Source organism: Zingiber officinale, chromosome 6A (genome assembly GCF_018446385.1).
Source record: "Zingiber officinale cultivar Zhangliang chromosome 6A, Zo_v1.1, whole genome shotgun sequence".
In the NCBI taxonomy this organism is placed as follows: domain Eukaryota; kingdom Viridiplantae; phylum Streptophyta; class Magnoliopsida; order Zingiberales; family Zingiberaceae; genus Zingiber; species Zingiber officinale.
Window position 1 is genome coordinate 112,459,892 of NC_055997.1, and position 23,292 is coordinate 112,483,183.

Sequence of the window (23,292 nt, forward strand, 5' to 3'; positions counted from 1 at the left end):
CCTTGACCAGATTTAGTTGAGAAACTTACCCACTCTGAGGGGTATAGGAACCTCTTTCACGGGCCACATCAAGTCTAACACCACGACCAAATAATTCATTGCCATTCAATTCAAGTGCCTACAAGAAGGAAAGGAAAAAAAAAATGAATTTTATAAAACAATTGAATCTCTGTTATTTGTCTGCACAATTTGAAAGAAGCTTTGCAATGGTTAAATTCTAATAGAGAGAAAAGGTCAAAAAGGAAGCTGATGACTGAAGCAGATTAAACAATTAAAAGATGATGAACTTTCTTAGCATTTTCCTCAGTAGCAAATTCGACATGGCCAAATCCCTTGAAGCTTCCATCTCCTGCTATAGCCAAACGCACGTCAACAACTTCCCCTGCAGCCTTGAAGAATTCAGCCCTGAAAGAAAGAAAATCAAAATATTACATCACAAAAGTTTTATATATAATATAGAGCATCATAGTAAATTTCATATAAAGTTACACATCATCCTGTCCAACATCATAGGACAAGTTACCAATAAATAGTGTTTGAGATCCAGGAGTTTGATTCTCAGTTGTAACAATTTTAAGATAATAAAGAATAAAACAATCAGTTTGCCCTGACTATATGAACAGAAAAGGAATTAAAATTTTGTCCACAATCATACATAAAACAAAACAGTGGATGATACCATTTTCTTTTCAGACTTTATAGCAGTTTGTTTTTCAGCACTAACCACACTAGCATCCTTCATCTCAACATCATTATCCTGCATTAGCAACAACATCATCACATAGAAGCAACTAACCAGATCCCCAAAGGCCAAAACACCAAACAAAGCAGGTCACAGTTAGTGATGACAGTTGTGTCAAACACAACCTTGCTATTACTCAGCAATATGGATGACCAAAATTTAAGCGATTATATTGATGATACCGGTCAATCAGAGATTTTCAGACCCTAAAGTTGGAATCCAGTGTGTTTTAGGATCATGGCAGAACTTGAAATTCACCCTAGGGTATCGAATCAAGATGAATGCTCATAAAATTAGTAGAGTTGAATGCAAAGAGGTTAAAACACCTGCCTTCTTGATTCTCCTTTAGCTAAATCTTCAGGACCGATAATTTTGGACATATTAGAAATTGCTTGATGTCAAATAAAGGAAAGCAAGATTAACTTATCAAAATTTCACTGATTACTTGAATCATCAATTATTTTAACTCACCACTGTGCAAGATCTAATCTAATAGGTCACAAATAATTCAAACTAGATGGGCTGAATTGAACCAGAACTGAAATAGAAAAATCCAACTATATGATGGATTGTGAATTTGTTCTAAAGTAGCATACCTTTATAGGGTGTAAAAAACAAATACAATGATGCAGTAAAAAAGAACAAAAAGTGATGAGTCCTCTAGGACATGCTTCCTATGAGGGAAGGAAACAACTTTGAAAACAGGGTAAAGAAAAATTTATAAGATAGGTTTCCTGGTTTGATTCTCCTTAATGCAAAGAAAACTTTGCTTTATGATAGGATTTCTTACGCAAACTAAGTTCAGTAGTACTAGATAGTGCAAGCGATGTCAATTCCAATGCACTGCTAACATATCTCAGCACCATTCACCATTGGGATGTGCAAAACAGTTCCACACTATTGATCATCTGGCCATCTTTCCCACACGTACTCTAAGATTGCTCCATGTGAAACGTTTAATAAGTAGTTCTGATACCCTATAAGTGAACACAAAGTCACATAATTGCCATTTAATCAAAGGGCATATATGCATGTATCTACTACTTCTCAAAACTACCTTCTTCGGAGTCTTAAGTAGATTCTCATCTTCACTTTCCTCATCAAAAGATTCCTCAGATGAGTCAGTCACATAATTGCCATGTAAACAAAGGGCATATATATGTTCATGCATGTACCTACCACTTCTCAAATCTACCTTCTTCGGAATCTTAGGTGGCTTCTCATCTTCACTTTTCTCATCAAAATATTCCTCATATGAGTCAGAGCTATTGCTCTTTGTAGATGCTTGAGTCGCCTAGGGATATTAAAGAAGAAAGTATATTAACAATGTGAGGCACAACAAGATAAGTTGTGAAAATTTGGATAACTGAATATATGATTAAAAATAGAAAAGCTAGAATTATTTTCTCAGCTTGCTAACAGCTTATATGGCTGAAAATATATGAAGTCTGAGTTACCTTCTTAGCTTGTTGCTGTTTTGAAGGTTCATCATATGAACTTTCTTCAGAGCTATCATCCTCATCATCTTCCTTACTGCTGCCGCTCTCTGTTTTGACAGTCTTAGCAACAGGTTTGGCTTTTGAAGATGGGACAGAATCCTATAGGAGAAAAGGTATCAAGATCCACAAGAATGTAAATGGAATACACAAACTTCAATCATCAAGCAAAATCAAAAAAATCAAAAAAAGGAACACAATGTGCATATTCAACTCAGCGAATTTATACACAGATTCTAGCAGCCAAACAAAAGATTAACACTTAGCGTAACTTTCAAAACCGTACATGATTTTCATAGCTTGTTTGCAGCATACATGACTGAAAAGAGAGGAAGTCTCTATATTGGTGCAGTTGGCACCAATGATCAAACCAGAGTTTGATAATGATAAGTGGATTAAAGTTAGATGTGTTGCGATCTAATCTTTCTACCAAGTGTGCAGGACTTGACTAGTTTGGCACCAGGCTAAAATCCAACTATGTCTGGAGGACCTGATAGCTAGTGTAGAAGTCCAGATAGGTTAAGGAGTGACCAAAAATCTGGCGAGAAGTCGGACTAGGTCCACGAGACTTGACAGCTAGTCGAAGTTCAGTTGGGTCTGCAAACCTAACAAGTAGCTGGAAAATCTAATGGATTGAGGTAGAGTCAAGCGATTATGTAAGGTAAGGTAAGTCACTTGAAGAGGATATTCTGAAGACGAGTCCAAATTTGGGACTTTAAGCGCATGTCCAATTTAGATCCATTTCGAAAACCTAAATTGAGACTTTGACTAGATCCTGGTCTCGAGGAGACAAGATCTAATTACTAAACTGCTTATTTTTATTGTGCTAACTTTGTTTTACAGGTTAGATATTTTGTGTTGGACAAACACATTTTGTAGGGCGACAGGAGAACAAAATGTCTCGGGTGAACAGTACCCAAGGCACCTTCAACCGATGAAAGGCGCCTTCGAGAGTAGCAATGGAAGGCACCTACGAGAGCTTGGAAGGCACCTTCGGTCGGATAAAATTGGACTTCGTCAACGATAAGAGGCGAGCTATTCGGGATAAGAGTTGAGGGGTTGAAGGCGCCTCCAGTGCTATGAAAGGCGCCTTTAACACTTAATAAAAGAAGGTTTCGCCTAAGGCTTCTACATTAACTCATACACAACTCTTCTACAAGCCTTTGCGCATCCATTCGACACTCCGATCGCCCCAACTTCGAGCTGCTGCTCTGCTACGCCGCTGATGCGCCTGACTACTGTTGTGGCGTTGAACGTTGTGGCGTTGTTCAACACCGAGCCTAATCCGATCATTTACAAGTGTTGGGTAACGAAGTTTTCTTTGTGTACTTAATCATTGCTTAAAAGGAAAGTGTAGCATGTTACACTTATCCTATCTTTTTTGTTCTGGAAGAGGATTGTAGTGAATTACCCATCGATATGGTCCGCGGGATCGTGGGTCTTAGAGTATGAGTCGTTGAAGACTCTGAACCAAGTAACCGATCAAGTTCTTGCTTGTTTTGTTTTCGTGTTTAGTTTTCCGCTGCGTACTTATTTTGTAAAACGAAAAAGATAAGTCTTTTAAAACCATGTGATTAACCCCCCTTCCCCTTTCACGTGCGTAACGATCCAACGGTCTAGAGTTACCTTCTTATAGCTTGTTGCTGTTCAGAAGGTTAATCATCTGAATTTTCTTCAGAGCTATCATCCTCATCTTCCTCATTACTGCTGTTCTCTTTTTTGACAGTCTTAGCAACAGATTTGGTCTTTGAAGATGGGACAGAATCATAAAGCAGAAAAGATATTAAGATCTGCATAATGTAAATGGAATACACAAACTTCAATCGTCAAACAAAACCAGAAAATCACAAAAAGAAACACAACGAGCATATTCAACTCAGCAATGTTGTACACAGAATCTAGCAGCTTGTTGACAGCATGACAGCATAGATGTTTGAAAAGATAGAAAGTCAAGAGTTACCTTCTTAGCTTGTTGCTGTTTTGAACGTTCATCATCTGAACTTTCTTCAGAGCTATCATCATCATCTTCCTCACTACTGCTGCACTCTTTGTTGACAGTCTTAGCAACAGGTTTGGCTGTTGAAGATGGGACAGAATCCTAAAGTAAAAAAAAGGTATCAAGATCCACAATAATGTAAATGGAATACACAAACTTCAATCATCAGACAAAAACCCAAAAACCAAAAAAAAGGAGCACAATGTGCACATTCAACTCAGCCAGGTTGCACACAGAATCTAGCAGTTAAACAAAAGATAACACTTACCATAACTTTCAACTTCTTCTGTTGTAGCTTTGACAAACAAGCCTGGGCATCTTCATTGTTCCAGCAAATGTAGATCAAAACAAAAAATGAACAAATATATAAATTTATATATATGAAATAATAAAATCACTATTTTAGAATGGAATTCCTTCATTTTTTTTTTTGAAAGCAAAGGGGAACAATCTCTGTCATCTTTCTCGCAAGCCAATAAGCATGTTAAATGAGATAATCATGCTGTGAAGTTTCTCACACCCATCTCTTTCTTTTCCTCATCACCGTCACGCTGGAAACTCATAAGCATGTAGGAGTATGCAGAATTGATTTATCAAAACATTAGCAAATTTCAACCCAAACTAGAACTTTCATTTGTAAGTTTTCAAATAAAAATAAAACCAAACTAAAGCCATGAGATTTACAAATGACCTGAGAATGTTCAGCCTTGGTTCTTTTTAAAACGACAGACAAAAATTTTATCTATTTGGATATGATATAAAACAGCCTTAGCTGCAAATATTAATATAAAGATGTTTGCAGATATTTACACAGTATAATTCCTATTCATGCATTCATCTGCATTTCAAATTGTTTATCCTATATCACAGAAGGAGCACTATGTAGAAATAATGTGCATGTACACCAAGGGGGAACAAATCGGTAGCCCAGGGGAAATTCCAGTTGGGAAACACTTCTAAGAATGTGAAATGCAACATAAGTTTCATGTATGTTTCTATTTCAAATGTTCTAGTTCAGTAATCAAAAAAGTTGAAAAGATCAATTTTTTACAATTTATAGAGAAAGGAGAAAAATGCTTAAATACTTCAGTAAAAACAATCAAATGAAACTTCAGATAAAAAACAACACAAAAAAACATATCGAAATTTTGCAACAAAAATTAATATTTGTCGCAATCTGCAACGAATCTGGATTCATTGCAGATACGCAACGAATTTAGAATTTTTCTTAGATTTGCAACAAAATTCTGAATTCGTTGTAATTTGTAACGAATATTAAAATTCGTTGCCAATTGTGACTAATTTAGTTTTCGTTGCAGATTGCGACAAATTTTGATTTCATTGTAGATTGCAACAAACTTAGAATTTCGTTGCAAAAAATAGATTTTCGGTTGAAGAGAAGTTTGCGACAAATTTTTTTTTGTCGCAAAATCAACGGTAAATTTTGCAATGAATAGAAAATTCGTTGCAAATTTTACAACGAATTTTCAGTTTTTCATTGCTAAATTTAGGGACAACTGATTTGCAACGAATATTTTTTCATCGCAAATTTCGTTGCAAAATAATTTTGCAACGATTTTTTTTGGAATTTCATTGCTAAATTCATCCTAAAATGATTGATTTTTTTGTAGTGTCATGATTTTAGCACGCTTTGTTCGTGATTAGAGATCTTCTAAATGTGAACTTTTGTTTAAGATATATCATTTTAAAAGAGGTTTATCGATAGCCGAAAGCAGATAGTTTGAGCAAACACTTGGTTATTCTCATGACTGCTGCTTCAAAAGAAGGGATTATTCTCAGTTTGTCGGAAAGATTATAAACCAACTTTAAGAAATGTTATAGCTCATCAAAACAATTGCAGGACGTTGGAATAATCGATGAAGATCATGCTGTCCGCTGTAGTTGTCCTAGATAAAAAAAGAGCAGGGTTGAACTCATAAAACAAAACCGGTATCAATCATACATGATCAAAGTGAAAATATCTCTCCAGTTTGTCAGATAGATTATAAACGTAAATTTTCAGAGACGTTATAGCTTTTAGAAATGATTTAACTTACATCATTGAGATGTTTGTCGTCAACAAGCAGTAGTTCTAGAACTGGAACAGATACTATCACCAAAAGCTCCAAGATACCAATACGTTTTTTGTTCCCTATTCTAGTGACTCCCAGTCGAACAATAAATAAGTCTTCAAAATCAACACAGAAAAGTAGAGGGACAAAAACAGATGAAAACATAGAAAGGCTCTCAACTATTACTATTGCAATAAAACCACCAGACATTAACCTGCGGAGAAACTTCTGAAAGTGATCTTGGCAATTAAAAAGAAATACATGTAAAAACAAGAATAATGAGGCCAGAATAAGTTGTTTTTTCAGGGTTTTTTCGAGTCATTATACACAACACTTTTTTCACCATAGATAGACATGGACAGAATCCATAAGCTGTAGAGAAGATAAATCTTCGGTGAATAGGTTTACATAGATTATCAAACTTACTATATGATAATACAAATTGCAGTCATTGTGTTTAGGCACACATCTAGAAATCATGGAGTTCAGATGCATAATCAGGTTTCTCCACCTTAGCAAAAGCTCAAGAGCTCTATGACGTGAATGTCAAATTGCATTAAAAATTTCCAATGCAATTGTCTCATAAAGATGGCAATTTTAAGCATTCTTTTTTTCTTAAGGCTAAAGATGTTTCTGCATTTGACAGAATTTGACCAAAATCAAAAAAGGTAATGCAAAGTTTAAAGCAAAAACTATGCCATGTCAATAAAACTCTTTATTTTCTTCCAAGTAGACAAGATAAATCAACAACTTATCTCTCCCTTCTTATTTATGACCAAGGAAAAGGATAAAAACCTCTTCATGGATCAAAAGAGGGTACTTTAGGAATGACGCAAAGGATGCCAGAAGAGATGCTTTCTCCAATGAAATTACAAGTATCTTTTACTTCCAGTCTTTCTCTAAACTTGTCAGATTGATTCCTGCTATTAGATTTCAGTTAAATCATGAAGTTTAGAGCATTTTCATCAAGCAAAATCAGAATTTGGATGCAAAATTTTACATATATAATACTGATATGTAAATTTAGTTATATGCTACCTTTATAACAGTGTTGATGGCATGGAGTAATTGATTGGCTTGTAATGGCTTTGTCAAATGGAAATCCATTCCTGCAAGTGCTGTCTTTCTTTCTTCCTCAGGTGAAGCATGGGCAGTGAGAGCAATAATTGGAATTCGGAGGCCATAATTTCTTTCTTCTTCGCGAATAAGCCGCGTTGCTTCATAACCATTCATAAATGGCATCTATGGTACAAATGTAAAGGAAAAAATTAGACAAGTATTAGTTAGAATTTTAAGACATCTTAAACAACGTTGCTTTTATGATTTTTACCTCACAATCCATAAGAATAGCATCATAAGGAAAGCCCTTTGAATCATTACTTGCATTACCTTCATGCGAGGAATCTAATTTCCTTAAAGCATCTCGAATTAAATTCAAAGCATTCAACCCATTTTCACAAGAAGTAACACTCGCACCAAGGCGAGAAATTAATTTTGTAGCCACTTGCCGCAGTATAGGTACATCCTCCGCAAGGAATATGTTCATGCCATTTAATGGCTTATGCTCCAAATTTAGACTCGATGAAAACACTTCATGGCTACTACATTGGAAAGATGAAGAATTGGATGAAAACTTGTTACTTTCCATAGAACTAGGCATTTTATGCAAATCATGTTCACTTTCTCTCCCAAAATCTTGTATAAGTCTCGAGAGTGCATATAGGCGGGATCCATGGATTGGCTTTTTCAATATGAGGTGGCATGGCACGTGCTTAGATCTTCTCAATCCATCAGTAGGAGCATTGGAGTTAACCAACCAAACAATCTTGAAGTGGAGAGATTCATTGCCACTTATCAATGTCTTCAAAGTTAATTCAATCTCTGGAAAATTCCCATGACTGAAATCAATGACAATTAATACACAACTTGTGTAGTCTTTTGAACTAGTCTTGAACTCTATATTGGAGAGAGGTAGAAACTTGTTGGCTTCATCTTTTGAGTGTGAGAATTCAGCTGTCGTGTTCAACAAACTTGCAAGTGACCTTGACTTAGATCTCCCTAAACGACCAAGACTATTCTTAATTTTCTCTGTGATGGAATAAATAAGCCTCCAATGATCAATCACCCACACTTCTACTCCTGAGATTTCCATCCATCTTTGCATTATTCGTATAGTTTCATCACCTTGAACAAAAAGTATGGCATGAATGCTATCTCTTGCTAAACCCCTTCTGAATCCCATACTTGAAATACTAGATTGCACAATCTGAGAATTTGCAGAATCCTTAATGATGATTGAGTTGGTTGGCAATGAACTCGACCTTTCAGCTCTTGATTCATCATCCACATTCGCATCACTTGGTTTGCATGATTTCAGAAGAATGTTGAATCTGAAACAAGTTCCTTTTTCAGTAAGAGTTTTATCCATGATTTTGATCTCACCACCCATAAGACGCACCTGTTGATTAAAAAAATTAACCACCACATAAAGGTAAATGATATTATCACTAAAATATAAAGAAAGGTTCCAAGTGTCCTTACAAAGGATTGGACTATGCCAAGTCCTAAGCCAGTGCCTTCATGTCCTCCATTCATTGACTCTTTAACTTGAACATAGTTTTCAAAAATAGAAGCTCTTTTCTCCTTGGGGATTCCTACACCTGTATCATCCACCTCTATGATTATCTCAATGTGATTGGGATCACTTTCAATTAGATCCCCGACATACTTGTCACCCAAGCTATCTTTGGAACGCCATCCTAATAAAGGATTCAACACATTTCTTAAATTATAACCTTTTCTGGAAGAAACTTCAATTTTTTTTAAGCTTGGTTTTCTAGCCCATGCACGCAGAACAACATGTCCTTCAGATGTAAACTTCACTGCATTGCTCAATAGGTTATCAATTATCTGTTTAAGCCTTTGACAGTCGCCTCTCACAATGGTAGATGTAAAAATGGAAAAATCACAAGGATCCCATATAACCTCTAAACCCTTACTGAGTCCCACAATGTGAAAGATATCAGTTGATTCTTCAAGGACTTGACATATATCAAACTCAACTTCTTTTGGTTGCATTTTTCCTGCTTCAATTTTGCTTGTGTCAAGGACAGAATTTAGTATCCCTGTAACCATGATGTCACACAAAGGTTATGTAAAACAAAACCAGTATTAGGAAATAAACATCTATGCTTTAAAGTTTCGAATGGTTAATACTACTACTCACCAAGAAGTTTTGTTACACAAGTATTAATTTGTTGCATATTTGAATGTAGCTCAGAAACTCGAGGTGCATCAGCAAGGCAAATTCCCACCAATCCAGTAATGCCTGCAAGAGATGTACGTATGTCGTGGCTAACGCTAGCAAATGCCAAACTCTTGTTCATACTTTTTCTCTCTGCTTGTTGAATTGCTCCTTTAAGCTTGATAAGTTTAGCTTGTAGCAGTCCTTCCTGTAACTGTGACCTATGAAGTAAATGTAGCAGCACATAACTTCCAAGAACCATGCCTAGAATGATGAGTAATACTAGAATCACAACAACAGTCCTCATCTTTTTCAACAATGATACGCCTCGTTTACAGGGGAAAGCTGCTACGTATACCTAGTAAACAAACAGACATTGTTCAAGTCAGAACAAGATCAATTCTTTCATCCTAGTTTTGAAATGCAGTATGAAGAAAGATACTCTTAAGTATTAAATTAATCACCAGTTCCATTCCATATGCATCTAGGAGAAAACAACCAAACTGATACCTCCTACCCTGAATCTTCAAACACTTAATATGCGATGGCCAAACAGAGATATTTCCATGGCAAGGTAAGTCATCATACTTCTCTACAACATTCATATCATCCTCATCCATTGCAAGAACGGATACTCCATTGTCACCGTAAACAAAATGAGTATGAGGAGGTCCATCTGGTGCAATTACTTCTCCTCCTCGGGTAGCCAAATGCAGGTGCCCACCATGAATGTTGATGCTTGAGATAGAATCCTTGAGAGTTTCTAGAGGCACTCCCACCGACAAAACCCCATTTGTGGAATTTCCTAGTGGAGTGTTGAAGAATAGCATATGAATGCTTTGCAAACCTATCCCGACATATGATGCAATGTGGAACAAGGAATCATTCAAATGCCTTGGTGGTGAACATGTAACCTCATCAGAGAATTTTCCAGTACCATTCAATGCCTGGGCGCACCATAAATAATCATAATCATTTGAGAACAATACATAAGTTTCATTTCCTTGACCATAATATGAAAAAACTTTCCCTTGAGGCTCTACATAAGAAATTTCTGCAACCCATTTCTGCATCATAATTGCCATGTAAAGTTGTGGGACTATCTGCATATCAAATTTTGTTAAATTTAAATTGGGAGATAAAACAAAATCTAAGCAAATTGTTACATTATATTACCTTGCTTTGTGTGGTGAAGAGAAAAGACAAGTTCTTCTCCCAAGTAAGGGTCTGTGCTATCCCACGCATCATGGTGTCTATTTGAAGCAATTGGTTCTCATGGTCCTTAATGAGTGGCACAACTGTGATGATTTCTTCTCTATTACAATCTCCTTTAGTCTCTTGAATAATGAGAAACACTAACACAAACATGGAAACTCCCAACAACAACAGCATCTGCATAAATATATCTTTATAATGAATTATATATATTTTTTATTTAATTTTGCCCATAATAAGATGACAAATACCATTAAAATTCAAAAACAAACCATTGGGCAAAGAGTCCTGTAGTTTTGACAAACAAGCTTGGGCATCTTCATTGTTCCAGCAGCTGTTGGCCAAAACAAAAAATGAACAAATATAGCCAATAGGCATGTTTAACTTATCAACTAATCAAATAAATTAATTTAACAGTTTACCTTATCTTAATTTGATTAATTAATAACTTAATTAATTGATTATCATTTGATTAATCAAGTAATCTTGATTAATTATTATCTGATAGTCTTAATTAACAGATTAAAACCCTAAACTAATTAACTAATTAACCAAAATAATGATTAACTAAACTGTGGCAGTCAGAGAAGCTGGAATGTGGCGGCGGTGGAAACAGGGGAGAAGGCGGCAAGTGCTGCGGCAGGTGGCCGGACACGCGATGTCATAAGTGCGGGAAGGAGAAGAAGAAGTGGCGTCGGCTGCTCGCTAGCAGAGGGCTGCGCCGGGTTGGACGCGAGGCGGAACAGCGCTGTGAGCGCACTGGAAGGAAGGGAAGGAGAGGCGATGGGGAGAAGGGTTTAATTAAAACTTGGGTTGAAATTAATTAAAACCTTAGTTTAGGGCTCAATCAACTCCTACCTGATAATCTAAACAGACTAACCTAACGAAATTATCCCTAAAAATATTATGTAAAATCTGTTTTAAATTTTACAAATTCCTAAATACTTACCTCAAAACAAAAACTTTGTTGATGACAAAACTCGATTCGGAGTCTTCGTTGTCTTCCCCCAAATTGCTGCACAACACAAGAAGAACAAAGAGATTAGGAACAACTATGGACGAAGGAAACGAAAAGGAAACATATCGCTCTTTGAAGGTCCGTTTCTGCTCCCAAGGGGATCGATTCCTCCACTCACAACTCACAAGAGATGATGCTGCTGAAGAGGTAACTGCTCCGGATCGGCGTCGCTCGCACAGGAGAGGAGGGGCGAGAGCGGCGCCCTCAGGAAGATGACCGATGGCGGCGAAGGTTTCCCAAATCTACAACGAAAGGAGTAAGAAACTTGGTACATTGTAAAGATTTAATGGTGGCAAAACCATTAAATATTCCAATTAATGGTTTCTATTTTTAAAAGAGAGAGATAGTGCTCATTTTTTCTTAATAATAAAATAAAATAATCCAATTAAATCATGATAAAATTTAAATGAAATCATTAATTTTCTGTTTGACGGCGAATTTATTTGAGTTGGAATAAATAGTGATATTAGAATACAAATAAACGAGGGACATTTTGCATTCTGCATGATGAATTTATGTGAGTGTATAATATAAAAAATGCTCATTTGATTATTTAAGTAATTAGAGGTGTTTTTTTTTATACATATTTTTCGTTGCTTAAAAGTTTTTTCTCAATTTGGTTTGGTTTGGTTTTGTTTGATTTGTTTGGATTATTAACAAACGCATAGGAAGGAAGTCCTCGAGTAGAAATTCAGATCTGGTTCGTGGATCTTGATCACCAAAGCCTCTCCGATAATAGGTATGGACTATTTCAATCTTCTCCGTTCTTTCTTCGCTAAAACAAACCCAAGATTTCGATTTACTCGTCCTTGCTATCGTTTCGGTTGTGATTTCCCTATGAAATGCTTGTTTTCATAGTGATTGAGTTGTTAGATATCTTATTCCGATGCAGTTTTTTTTAAGAAAGATAGGTTCTTGGATTGGTGATTGCTGTTAGGCTTGTGTGATCCTAACATCAAATTATGTTTTTTTTCCTTCCTTACCAGGCATTTTGTGAGCCATCTCGGTCCTGCTTGAGCACTGGATTTGTTGTTTCTTGGCTCAAGAACAAGTGTCGAAGTTGAATTGTGAGATAGATTCTGAGTTATTTGTGGGTTCTTCTCTACAAGCCCTTGCTCAAGTTGTTGATATGGGAAAAACCTGCTATTAGTTGCATCGTCGTCGTATGCTCTGCAATTTGGCTTTACATTCGGATATGCGACCGTGGGCTTAAGCTACGAAATGGCGATTGAAGGGCAGTATTGGAGGATCATTGTCTCCGCATTCTCTCATATCAGCGTGGTGCATCTGGTATTCAACATGGGTGCACTTTGGAAGAGTAATAGCTGTGGGTTATTCGTGTGGTTTTTGGGTGGATGACGATCCTTGCAGTGAAGCAACCATCTTAAGTCTGAAGTTATTCGGAGTTCTCTCTTAGCCAATCTGCTTTGTGCTCTTTGAGTCGTTGATCTTCACATTCATAATTGTACCGCAGGCAACTTTCATAGGTCATTGGTCAGGGATTATTGTGGGCTAATCGATAGCCTGGGGATTAATTCATGGCATGAACAATTACTGGACAATTTCACTGCATGGTTGGCTTGTAGCGCAGCGAGACCCTTGCCCTCTCATTCATTGAGATTGAAGCTTGTTAACTTTTTTGGTTAAATTCATTGTTATTAGTATTGGTGATCACATAGCAAATGCTACTCACACAAGTGTACAAGAGGAACCATAATATTCGTTCTATTCTTGTGATAAGGAATGTCTTATCCGAAATACTTGTTCAGGTCATCCGATCACAGAATTTGTCATTTGAATTGTGTATATTTCAGTTCTCTTTGTAAAATGCCTTTCTTGAGATCTACATGTCTGCTTATATACTCTTGGAGTCAGTTCAAAACATGTAGAAGCCTGGTTTCTACTTTGTATTCATAATTTCGGCACATTTGTTCATGATTAGAGATCTTCTAGATTGGATAGGACGAGGCAATGTGATGCAAATAGTTTGAGCAAACACTTAGTTATTCTCAGCACTGCTTTAGAGTTTCCTTCAAGGAGGGGATTATTCTCAGTCTGTCAGAAAGATTACACACTAACTTTCAGAAATGTTATAGTTCGTCGATACAATTGCACAACATTGGATTAGATCGATGAAGATAATTTGAAACTCACAATAAGATCATGTTGTCCACTGTAATTGTCCTAGATAAAAAAGAGCAGGCCAGGTTCAACTCATAAAACAAAATCAGTATCAATCATACACGATCAAAGTGAGACTATCTCTCGAGTTCGTCAGATATATTACAAACGTAAACTTTCAGAAATGTTATAGCTATTAGAAATGACTTCTTGATGTTGGAAACTTACATCGTTGAGATGATTATTATTTGCAACACTAGCAACAAGTAGCATCTCTAGAACTGGAACAGACTGTTACTAAAAGCTCAACTATACCAATATGTAGTAAAAGGTGAGCACGCTCGCTCCCAGCACCCCCATCAGTCCGCCTCAGGACCAACACGGAGGAGGTAAATCACGGTGACAAAAAAGACAAGTGGCAGGTGGGATGATTGACTAACCAATATGAAGTTATGTCAGGAGTACCATCCTCTGATCTCTGAGAAGAGGGAAAGCTCTAGAGTTGAAGCAAGAGGACGATGACAACATCACTATATTTTACAATGGAAGGATTTGCATGTGATGTTACAGAGATGCAGGTATAACTTTTTAATGTTTATTTTTTCACATTTTGACAGTTTAGAAGTCTGGAAAGAACACAAGTTTGAAAATGAGATATCCAGCAATTGTGAAATGTTCTATGATAAATTTGTTGACGAATTTATAAAGGCAGGCAAGAGCTATTATAGGCATGACAAAGGAGGAGATGGAGGTGGGCATCAACAACAATGATAACAAAAGCAATATCTTAGAATGCTTGCAAGTTCCTTGTGGATCAAACACAACGGCATCATCATCGATGGCAATGGTGACGGTGGTGTTGCTAAACCAACACAGACAAAATTGATCTTCAGCAAAGATTCTAAATTTGACTGATCGTCACCTAAGGTGGTCTTCTTTCCTGCAAAATGGTGAATTTATCAAAAATGCTGGGCACAGATGCATGAGATTATCCAAAGTGATTATACTTGTTCACAAACCTGTACTAGGTGTCCTAGAACTTTGCTGCCTGAATGGTGTACTACCACAACCATGGCCACTGCTGTCAAAGTCAGGTCCACTGCCACGGCCACCCCTTCAACCACGTTTGGCACCGTCTCTTCCTCAAAATCTCCTGCCGCTTGCTTCTACCTGCACCATCCCTGACACCACTCCAGCCACCATCACAATTATTAGGTCTTGGCTTCGCCTCATCCACAGTTAATGTGTGTCCTTCAAGATCAGAACCATTGAGCCCATATGCCTTGTTGAAACTTTCCTGATCCTTGAAGCCCATGTATGCAATCCTAACACAGAGAAAATTAAAGAGAGTTTCGTAACTCAAATATATGTTTGCCAGTCGAAACCAGATTGGATTAAAAGGAACAGACCCTTCGGGAGCCCCAGTTTCATAATCCTGGGAATCGAGACTCGAGTAATCTCTCTGCATGAGCCAAAATGCTCCTCAAGAGAGCTCCTGATCTGTACAAGTGCCGAGCATCATTGTTTAACAACATTTGAGAGGAGAGTACAAGATGCATTGAAATACAACAATATACCTGATACTCTTCAAGTGATCTATCGAAGCCTTTCACAAATATGGTTTGACTTTGACCTTTGCTGCCCTTTTGGTAGTTATCCTTACTGCAAAAGAAAAAGAATAGATGTGCATCCTTTGAAATATTACAAAAAAAAATGCTTTAGATGAACCTATTTGAAAAATGCAAATATGACGATACTAAAAAAATTCATTCAAATTAGAATGTCTTTCCCCAATTCCCCTTACGACCTTGACCAAATTTAGTTGAGAAACTTACCCACTCTGAGGGGTATAGGAACCTCTTTCACGGGCCACATCAAGTCTAACACCACGACCAAATAATCATTGCCATTCAATTCAAGTGCCTTCAGAAGGGGAAAAAAAACAAATGAATTTTATAAAACAATTGAATCTCTGTTATTTGTCTGCACAATTTGAAAGAAGCTTTGCAATGGTTAAATTCTAATAGAGAGAAAATGTCAAAAAGGAAGCTAATGACTGAAGCAGATTAAACAAATAAAAGATGATAAACCATCTTAGCATTTTCCTCGGTAGCAAATTCGACATGACCAAATCCCTTGAAGCTTCCATCTTCTGATGTAGCCAAACACACATCAACTTCCCCTGCAGCCTTGAAGAATTCAGCCCTGAAAGAAAGAAAATCAAAATATTACATCACAAAAGTTTTTTATATAATATAGAAGCATCATGGTAAATTTCGTATAAAGTTACACTTACACATCATCCTGTCCAACAACATAGGACAAGTTACCAATAAATAGTGTTTGAGATCCAGGAGTTTGATTCTCTGTTGTAACAATTTTAAGATAATACAGAATAAAACAATCAGTTTGCCCTAACTATATGAACAGAAAAGGAATTAAAATTTTGTCCACAATCATACATAAAACAAAACAGTGGATGATACCATTTTCTTTCCAGACTTCGTAGCAGTTTGTTTTTCAGCACTAACCACACTAGCATCCTTCATCTCAACATCATCATCCTGCATTAGCAACAACACCATCTCATAGAAGCAACTAACCAGATCCCCAAAGGCCAAAACACCAAACAAAGCAGGTCACAGTTAGTGATGACAGTTGTGTCAAACACAACCTTGCTATTACTTAGCAATATGGATGACCAAAATTTAAGCGATTATATTGATGATACCGGTCAATCAGAGATTTTCAGACCCTAAAGTTGGAATCCAGGGTGTTTTAGGATCATGGCAGAACTTGAAATTCATCCTAGGGTATTGAATCAAGATGAATGCTCATAAAATTAGTAGAGTTGAATGCAAAGAGGTTAAAACACCTGTCTTCTTGATTCTCCTTTAGCTAAATCTTCAGGACCGATAATTTTGGACATATTAGAAATTGCTTGATGTCAAATAAAGGAAAGCAAGATTAACTTATCAAAATTTCACTGATTACTTGAATCATCAATTATTTTAACTCACCACTGTGCAAGATCTAATCTAATAGGTCACAAATAATTCAAACTAGATGGGCTGAATTGAACCAGAACTGAAGTAGAAAAATCCAACTATATGATGGATTGTGAATTTGTTCTAAAGTAGCATACTTTATAGGGTGTAAAAAACAAATACAATGATGCAGTAAAAAAGAACAAAAAGTGATGAGTCATCTAGGACATGCTTCCTATGAGGGAAGGAAACAATATTGAAAACAGGGTAAAGAAAAATTTATAAGATAGGTTTCCTGGTTTGATTCTCCTTAATGCAAAGAAAACTTTGCTTTATGATAGATTTCTTACGCAAACTAAGTTCAGTAGTACTAGATAGTGCTAGCGATGTCAATTCCAATGCACTGCTAACATATCTCAGCACCATTCACCATTCGGATGTGCAAAACAGTTCCACACTATTGATCATCTGGCCATCTTTCCCACACGTACTATAAGATTGCTCCATGTGAAACGTTTAATAGGTAGTTCTGATACCCTATAAGTGAACACAAAGTCACATAATTGCCATTTAATCAAAGGGCATATATATGCTGATGCATGCATGTATCTACTACTTCTCAAAACTACCTTCTTCGGAGTCTTAAGTAGATTCTCATCTTCACTTTCCTTATCAAAAGATTCCTCAGATGAGTCAGTCACATAATTGCCATGTAAACAAAGGGCATATATATGTTCATGCATGTACCTACCACTTCTCAAAACTACCTTCTTCGGAATCTTAGGTGGCTTCTCATCTTCACTTTTCTCATCAAAATATTCCTCATATGAGTCAGAGCTATTGCTCTTTGTAGATGCTTGAGTCGCCTAGGGATATTAAAGAAGAAAGTATATTAACCATGTGAGGCACAGCAAGATAAGTTGTGAAAATTTGGATAACTGAATATATGATTAAAAATAGAAAAGCTAGAATTATTTTCTCAGCTTGCTAACAGCTTATATGGCTGAAAATATATGAAGTCTGAGTTACCTTCTTAGCTTGTTGCTATTTTGAAGGTTCATCATATGAACTTTCTTCAGAGCTATCATCCTCATCATCTTCCTTACTGCTGCCGCTCTCTGTTTTGACAGTCTTAGCAACAGGTTTGGCTTTTGAAGATGGAACAGAATCCTTTAGGAGAAAAGGTATCAAGATCCACAAGAATGTAAATGGAATACACAAACTTCAATCATCAAGCAAAATCAAAAAAAGGAACACAATGTGCATATTCAACTCAGCGAGTTTATACACAGATTCTAGCAGCCAAACAAAAGATAACACTTAGCGTAACTTTCAACACTGTACATGATTTTCATAGCTTGCTTGCAGCATACATGACTGAAAAGAGAGGAAGTCTCTCTATCAGTGCAGTTGGCACCAATGATCAAACCTGAGTTTTGATAAATGATAAGTGAATTAAAGTTAGATGTGTTGCGATCTAATCTATCTACCAAGTGTGCAGGACTTGACTAGTTTGACACCAAGCTGAAATCCAGCTATGTCTGGAGAACCTGATAGCTGGTGTAGAAGTCCAGATAAGTTAAGGAGTGACCAAAAATCTGGCGAGAAGTCCGACTGGGTCCGCGGGACTTGATAGCTGGTCAAAGTTCAGTTGGGTCTGCAGACCTGACAAGTAGCGGGAAAACCTAATGGATTGAGGTAGAGTCAAGCGATTCTGTAAGATAAGGTAAGTCACTTGAAGAGAATATTCTGAAGACGAGTCCCAATTTGGGACTTTAGGCGCATGTCCAATTTAGATCCATTTTGAAAAACTAAATTGAGACTTTAACTAGATCCTGGTCTCGAGGAGACAAGATCTAATTACTAAACTGCTTATTTTTATTGTGCTAACTTTGTTTTACAGGTTAGATATTTTGTTTTGGACTAACACATTTTGTAGGACGATAGGAGCACAAAATGTCTCGGGTAAACAGTACCCAAGGCACCTTCAACCGATGGAAGGCGCCTTCGAGAGTAGCAATAGAAGGCACCTACGAGAGCTTGGAAGGCACCTTCGGTCGGATAAAATTGGACTTCGTCAACGATAAGAGGCGAGCTATTCAGGATAAGAGTTGAGGGGTTGAAAGTGCCTCCACTGCTATGAAAGGCGGCTTCAACACTCAATAAAAGAAGGTTTCGCCTAAGGCTTCTACATTAACTCATACACAACTCTTCTACAAGCCTTTGCGCATCCATTCGACACTCCGATCGCTCCAACTTCGTGCTGCTACTCTGCTATACCGCTGATGCGCCTGACTACTATTGTGGTGTTGTCCAACACCAAGCCTAATTCGATCATTTACAAGTGTTGGGTAACGAAGTTTTCTTTATGTACTTAATTATTGCTTAAAAGGAATGTGTTGCTTGTTACACTTATCCTATCTTTTTTATTCCGGAAGAGGATTATAGTGAATTACCCATTGATACGGTCCGCGGGATCGTGGGTCTTGGAGTAGGAGTCGCCGAAGGCTCTGAACCAAGTAACCGATCAAATTCTTGCTTGTTTTGTTTTCGTGTTTAGTTTTCCGCTGCGTACTTATTTTGTAAAACGAAAAAGATAAGTCTTTTAAAATCACGTGATTAACCCCCCTTCTCCTTTCACGTGCGTAACGATCCAACGGTCTAGAGTTACCTTCTTATAGCTTGTTGCTGTTCAGAAGGTTAATCATCTGAATTTTCTTCAGAGCTATCATCCTCATCTTCCTCATTACTGCTGTTCTCTTTTTTGACAGTCTTAGCAACAGATTTGGTCTTTGAAGATGGGACAGAATCATAAAGCAGAAAAGATATTAAGATCCACATAATGTAAATGGAATACACAAACTTCAATCGTCAAACAAAACCAGAAAATCACAAAAAGAAACACAACGAGCATATTCAACTCAGCAATGTTGTACACAGAATCTAGCAGCTTGTTGACAGCATGACAGCATAGATGTTTGAAAAGATAGAAAGTCAAGAGTTACCTTCTTAGCTTGTTGCTGTTTTGAACGTTCATCATCTGAACTTTCTTCAGAGCTATCATCATCATCTTCCTCACTACTGCTGCACTCTTTGTTGACAGTCTTGGCAACAGGTTTGGCTGTTGAAGATGGGACAGAATCCTAAAGTAAAAAAAGGTATCAAGATCCACAATAATGTAAATGGAATACACAAACTTCAATCATCAGACAAAAACCCAAAAACCAAAAAAAAGGAGCACAATGTGCACATTCAACTCAGCCAGGTTGCACACAGAATCTAGCAGTTAAACAAAAGATAACACTTACCATAACTTTCAACTTCTTCTGTTGTAGCTTTGACAAACAAGCCTGGGCATCTTCATTGTTCCAGCAAATGTAGATCAAAACAAAAAATGAACAAATATATAAATTTTTATATATGAAATGCTAAATCACTATTTTAGAATGAAATTCCTTGATTGTTTTATTGAAAGCAAAGGGGAACAATCTCTGTCATCTTTCTCGCAAGCCAATAAGCATGTTAAATGAGATAATCATGCTGTGAAGTTTCTCACACCCATCTCTTTCTTTTCCTCATCACCGTCATGCTGGAAACTCATAAGCATGTAGGAGTATGCAGAATTGATTTATCAAAACATTAGCAAATTTCAACTCAAACTAGAACTTTCATTTGTAAGTTTTCAAATAAAAATAAAACCAAACTAAAGCCATGAGATTTACAAATGAACTGAGAATGTTCAGCCTTGGTTCTTTTTAAAACGACAGACAAAATTTTTATCTATTTTGATATGATATAAAACAGCCTTAGCTGCAAATATTAATATAAAGATGTTTGCAGATATTTACACAGTATAATTCCTATTCATGCATTCATCTGCATTTCAAATTGTTTATCCTATATCACAGAAGGAGCACTATGTAGAAATAATGTGCATGTACACCAAGGGGGAACAAATCTGTAGCCCAGGGGAAATTCCAGTTGGGAAACACTTCTAAGAATGTGAAATGCAACATAAGTTTCATGTATGTTTCTATTTCAAATGTTCTAGTTCAGTAATCAAAAAAGTTGAAAAGATCAATTTTTTACAATTTATAGAGAAAGGAGAAAAATGCTTAAATACTTCAGTAAAAACAATCAAATGAAACTTCAGATAAAAAACAACACAAAAAAACATATCAGATATTTGCTTAATTGAGAAAACGACAAAGAAATCATAATAATTTCTCAGGTTTATAGTGTCACATTACAGAATTGTTGGTACAGATATATCATGATAAAACAAAATTAAATCACATTGACAAAAATCACTAACAAAATTTTGTTTCTGTATCAAAATAGAAGTAATATTCAAAAAAATAATTGGCAAAATGAATTCAAAGACCTTTGACTCTTCAAATCTGTCAATGCATGAACTGTTTGGTGTTTCATAACTCTGCCTACAAACAGAATACATGCAAGTCGAGCAATCTTTTATATTGACCTTGCTCTATTTCATCCTCCTGCACTCGATGAAGCAGCAAAAGCTCAATTGTGCAGTCTTCCCAATCAAGCTTATCCTCACATTGCTTTTTTGTTCTTCTCCTCTTCCTGCCCACCCTCTCTTCCACAACACAATCCTCCACCTTGATGCCTCCATCAGCATTTTGCTTGGTTCCAAATGTTTTCATAATCTTTTGAATCCAGCGTCAATTTATTTTCTCTGTCCCACCTCCCCTCCCAAGCATCTTGGAGTGCCCTGGTCTCCACTATATCTCTCCTCATCCTTTTTGATCGGTCCTTATCAAACTCTCCAATTGCTTTAAGGTGATCAATTCTTTCCAAGACTTTATCGTAGGCACTTGATATGCACTCCCCTGACAGTTTAGCATATGCAAAATTATCACAGTTTGCAGTACAATCTTGTTCTTCACCGATCTTGAAGTACTTAGATTCGTCTTCGTTGTCCTTTCTCAAAGCACCGGAAAAGGCATCGAAACCAAAGCCAATATCCACAGAATGGTCCGATTTTGATTTCCTCTCCATCAAGCGAATCAGCAAAGGGGCATTTAGCGTTAGGTTTTGGAGTGTGACGTCCTTCCCCCATGGAAGCAAGGATCTTGCAACCCTAATGAGGGTCTCCATTAGCTCCTTGAGCCGGAGCTTGCTTGTGGTTACCCCAGCAGGAATCCCCTCCGCAATCTCCTCCACGGAAGCTTTAACCCCGTTAGCATCCGCCACAAAGGCGAGGACCGCAGCAACCAGCGGAAGCGGCTGGCGCCCAGTTGTGAGGAACCATTTGGTGGCGCAGTTGAGAAGGAATTGCCCTTGGCCGATTAACTCTTTCGATTTCTCAGGATCCAGCCCCTTGAAGCTTTGGCAGGTATTAACCACGCGATCGAGGGCAGCAGCAATATTGAACTCCGGGAGCGAGGGAAGGCGAAGATGCTGCACGACACGGGTGACCATGTGACCAACGTCACAGGCATCACGGCCTACAGCGTCGGCCGCCTCAGTAAGGGAGGTAGGGATGCGGTGGCGTCGCGCGACGATGTAGGAGCAGGCAGCGATGAGGTCGCTGAACCACTGGCCGTCGCCAAAGGAGCCGTCAGTGGCTCCGGAGATGAGGTTCGAAACATCGGTCGCTCGAAGGGAGGAGAGGCCGAGGGCAGAGGTAAGATCCTCTATTTGGGATCGAGCGCGGTGGAGCTTCCGCTGGCGGTAGTCAAAATCGGTGATGTTGTGGAGGAAGCCAGTAGCCTGGCCGTCAGAGGTGAACGCCTGGTGGCGGAACTCGTCGGTGGAGACTACGCAGCCGCAGGAGCAACAGACACAGGTGCCTGAGTCCGGATCCACCACGGTATCGTCTTCCCCGCAGCTCAAACAGATCGCATGGCCGCCAGATCGCTCCGCGGATAGGTATTTCGTCCGTTTAAATAGCACGATTTATATGAAAGTAATTTTTTACCTATTTTAACCTAAATTAAAGTAAAAAAAATCAGTTTTTTCATATTTAAATAATTTTATTAATGCTTTTCAGGAACTTAAATTTTTAAAAATATATATATATTATTAAACTAATCCTTAAATTTTTTTATATTTATATTTTTAAAATTTTAAATGTCTAATAAAAATAAAAAACTTTTTAAAAAGTATTTTTTATTTTTTATTTTTTATTTTTTATTTTTTATTTTTTATAAGAAAATAACAAAATTAATAAAAGAAAAAAAAAATTATACAGAACTTTCATATAAGAGTCATGGGAAAATTCCCGGTTCAGTCCCAAATGTTTAGGTACTTTCCTGGTTCAATCCTAATTATTTTAACATTCCCGATTGCATCCCAAATATTTTTAAAAAAATTTTGATTCAGTCCTAATTGTTTTAACGTTCCTGGTTACATCCCAAATGTTTTTAAAAAAT

The 23,292-nt window shown here is 37.2% G+C and overlaps 3 protein-coding genes across 17 annotated transcripts; all 3 read right to left on the bottom strand.

The window, feature by feature from the left end:
* Positions 1-262: 262 nt before the first annotated feature.
* Positions 263-21,413, bottom strand: LOC121997480 (nucleolin 2-like). Of its 9 annotated transcripts, XM_042551901.1 has the most exons (10): positions 21,276-21,413; positions 19,897-20,034; positions 17,921-18,061; positions 17,659-17,757; positions 15,995-16,109; positions 15,740-15,827; positions 15,482-15,566; positions 15,314-15,404; positions 14,924-15,229; positions 14,012-14,844 (listed from the first exon to the last, which is right to left on the bottom strand). In XM_042551901.1, the coding sequence occupies exons 1-7, from the start codon at positions 21,320-21,322 to the stop codon at positions 15,514-15,516; spliced, it is 681 nt and encodes a 226-aa protein (XP_042407835.1). In that variant the 5' UTR covers positions 21,323-21,413; the 3' UTR covers positions 14,012-14,844; positions 14,924-15,229; positions 15,314-15,404; positions 15,482-15,513. The 9 variants fall into 9 exon arrangements, 8 of the variants coding, with proteins under 8 accessions (XP_042407843.1, XP_042407835.1, XP_042407842.1 ...); XM_042551908.1 differs by lacking the exon at positions 17,921-18,061; XM_042551902.1 differs by lacking the exon at positions 14,012-14,844 and having other exon boundaries at positions 14,923-15,229.
* LOC121997476 (probable histidine kinase 2) lies at positions 2,288-12,058 on the bottom strand. Of its 7 annotated transcripts, none has more exons than XM_042551895.1 (11): positions 11,909-12,058; positions 11,715-11,780; positions 11,038-11,099; positions 10,727-10,942; positions 10,015-10,653; positions 9,533-9,908; positions 8,848-9,431; positions 7,637-8,764; positions 7,345-7,548; positions 4,503-4,552; positions 2,288-2,340 (listed from the first exon to the last, which is right to left on the bottom strand). In XM_042551895.1, the coding sequence occupies exons 3-10, from the start codon at positions 11,086-11,088 to the stop codon at positions 4,511-4,513; spliced, it is 3,240 nt and encodes a 1,079-aa protein (XP_042407829.1). In that variant the 5' UTR covers positions 11,089-11,099; positions 11,715-11,780; positions 11,909-12,058; the 3' UTR covers positions 2,288-2,340; positions 4,503-4,510. The 7 variants fall into 7 exon arrangements, 5 of the variants coding, with proteins under 5 accessions (XP_042407829.1, XP_042407827.1, XP_042407830.1 ...); XM_042551893.1 differs by lacking the exon at positions 2,288-2,340 and adding an exon at positions 4,222-4,336; XM_042551896.1 differs by lacking the exon at positions 2,288-2,340 and adding an exon at positions 4,222-4,336 and having other exon boundaries at positions 11,902-12,058.
* Positions 21,414-21,448: 35 nt separating the features above from the next.
* Positions 21,449-22,789, bottom strand: LOC121995163 (plant-specific TFIIB-related protein PTF2-like; the record flags this gene model as incomplete). Its single annotated transcript, XM_042548979.1, has 1 exon — positions 21,449-22,789. A coding segment is annotated over one exon (1,260 nt), but the record flags the coding sequence as incomplete, so codon positions are not given.
* Positions 22,790-23,292: the final 503 nt, after the last annotated feature.

Bases quoted from the DNA above. Each gene is read 5' to 3' on its own strand.
- LOC121997480 (XM_042551901.1), bottom strand. From the start codon at position 21,322: ATGAAACACCAAACAGTTCATGCATTGACAGATTTGAAGAGTCAAAG. The intron at 16,110-17,658 runs GTAGTTTTGAGA...TCTTTCTTTCAG, and splicing joins CACCTAAGATTCCGAAGAAG to GGCTGAATTCTTCAAGGCTG. The intron at 15,567-15,739 runs GTAAGTTTCTCA...TTTCTTTTGCAG, and splicing joins TCCTATACCCCTCAGAGTGG to TAAGGATAACTACCAAAAGG.
- LOC121997476 (XM_042551895.1), bottom strand. From the start codon at position 11,088: ATGAAGATGCCCAAGCTTGTTTGTCAAAACTACAGGACTCTTTGCCCA. The intron at 10,943-11,037 runs GTTTGTTTTTGA...ATATTTATGCAG, and splicing joins ACAGGACTCTTTGCCCAATG to ATGCTGTTGTTGTTGGGAGT. The intron at 7,549-7,636 runs GTAAAAATCATA...TTTGTACCATAG, and splicing joins CTATTCTTATGGATTGTGAG to ATGCCATTTATGAATGGTTA.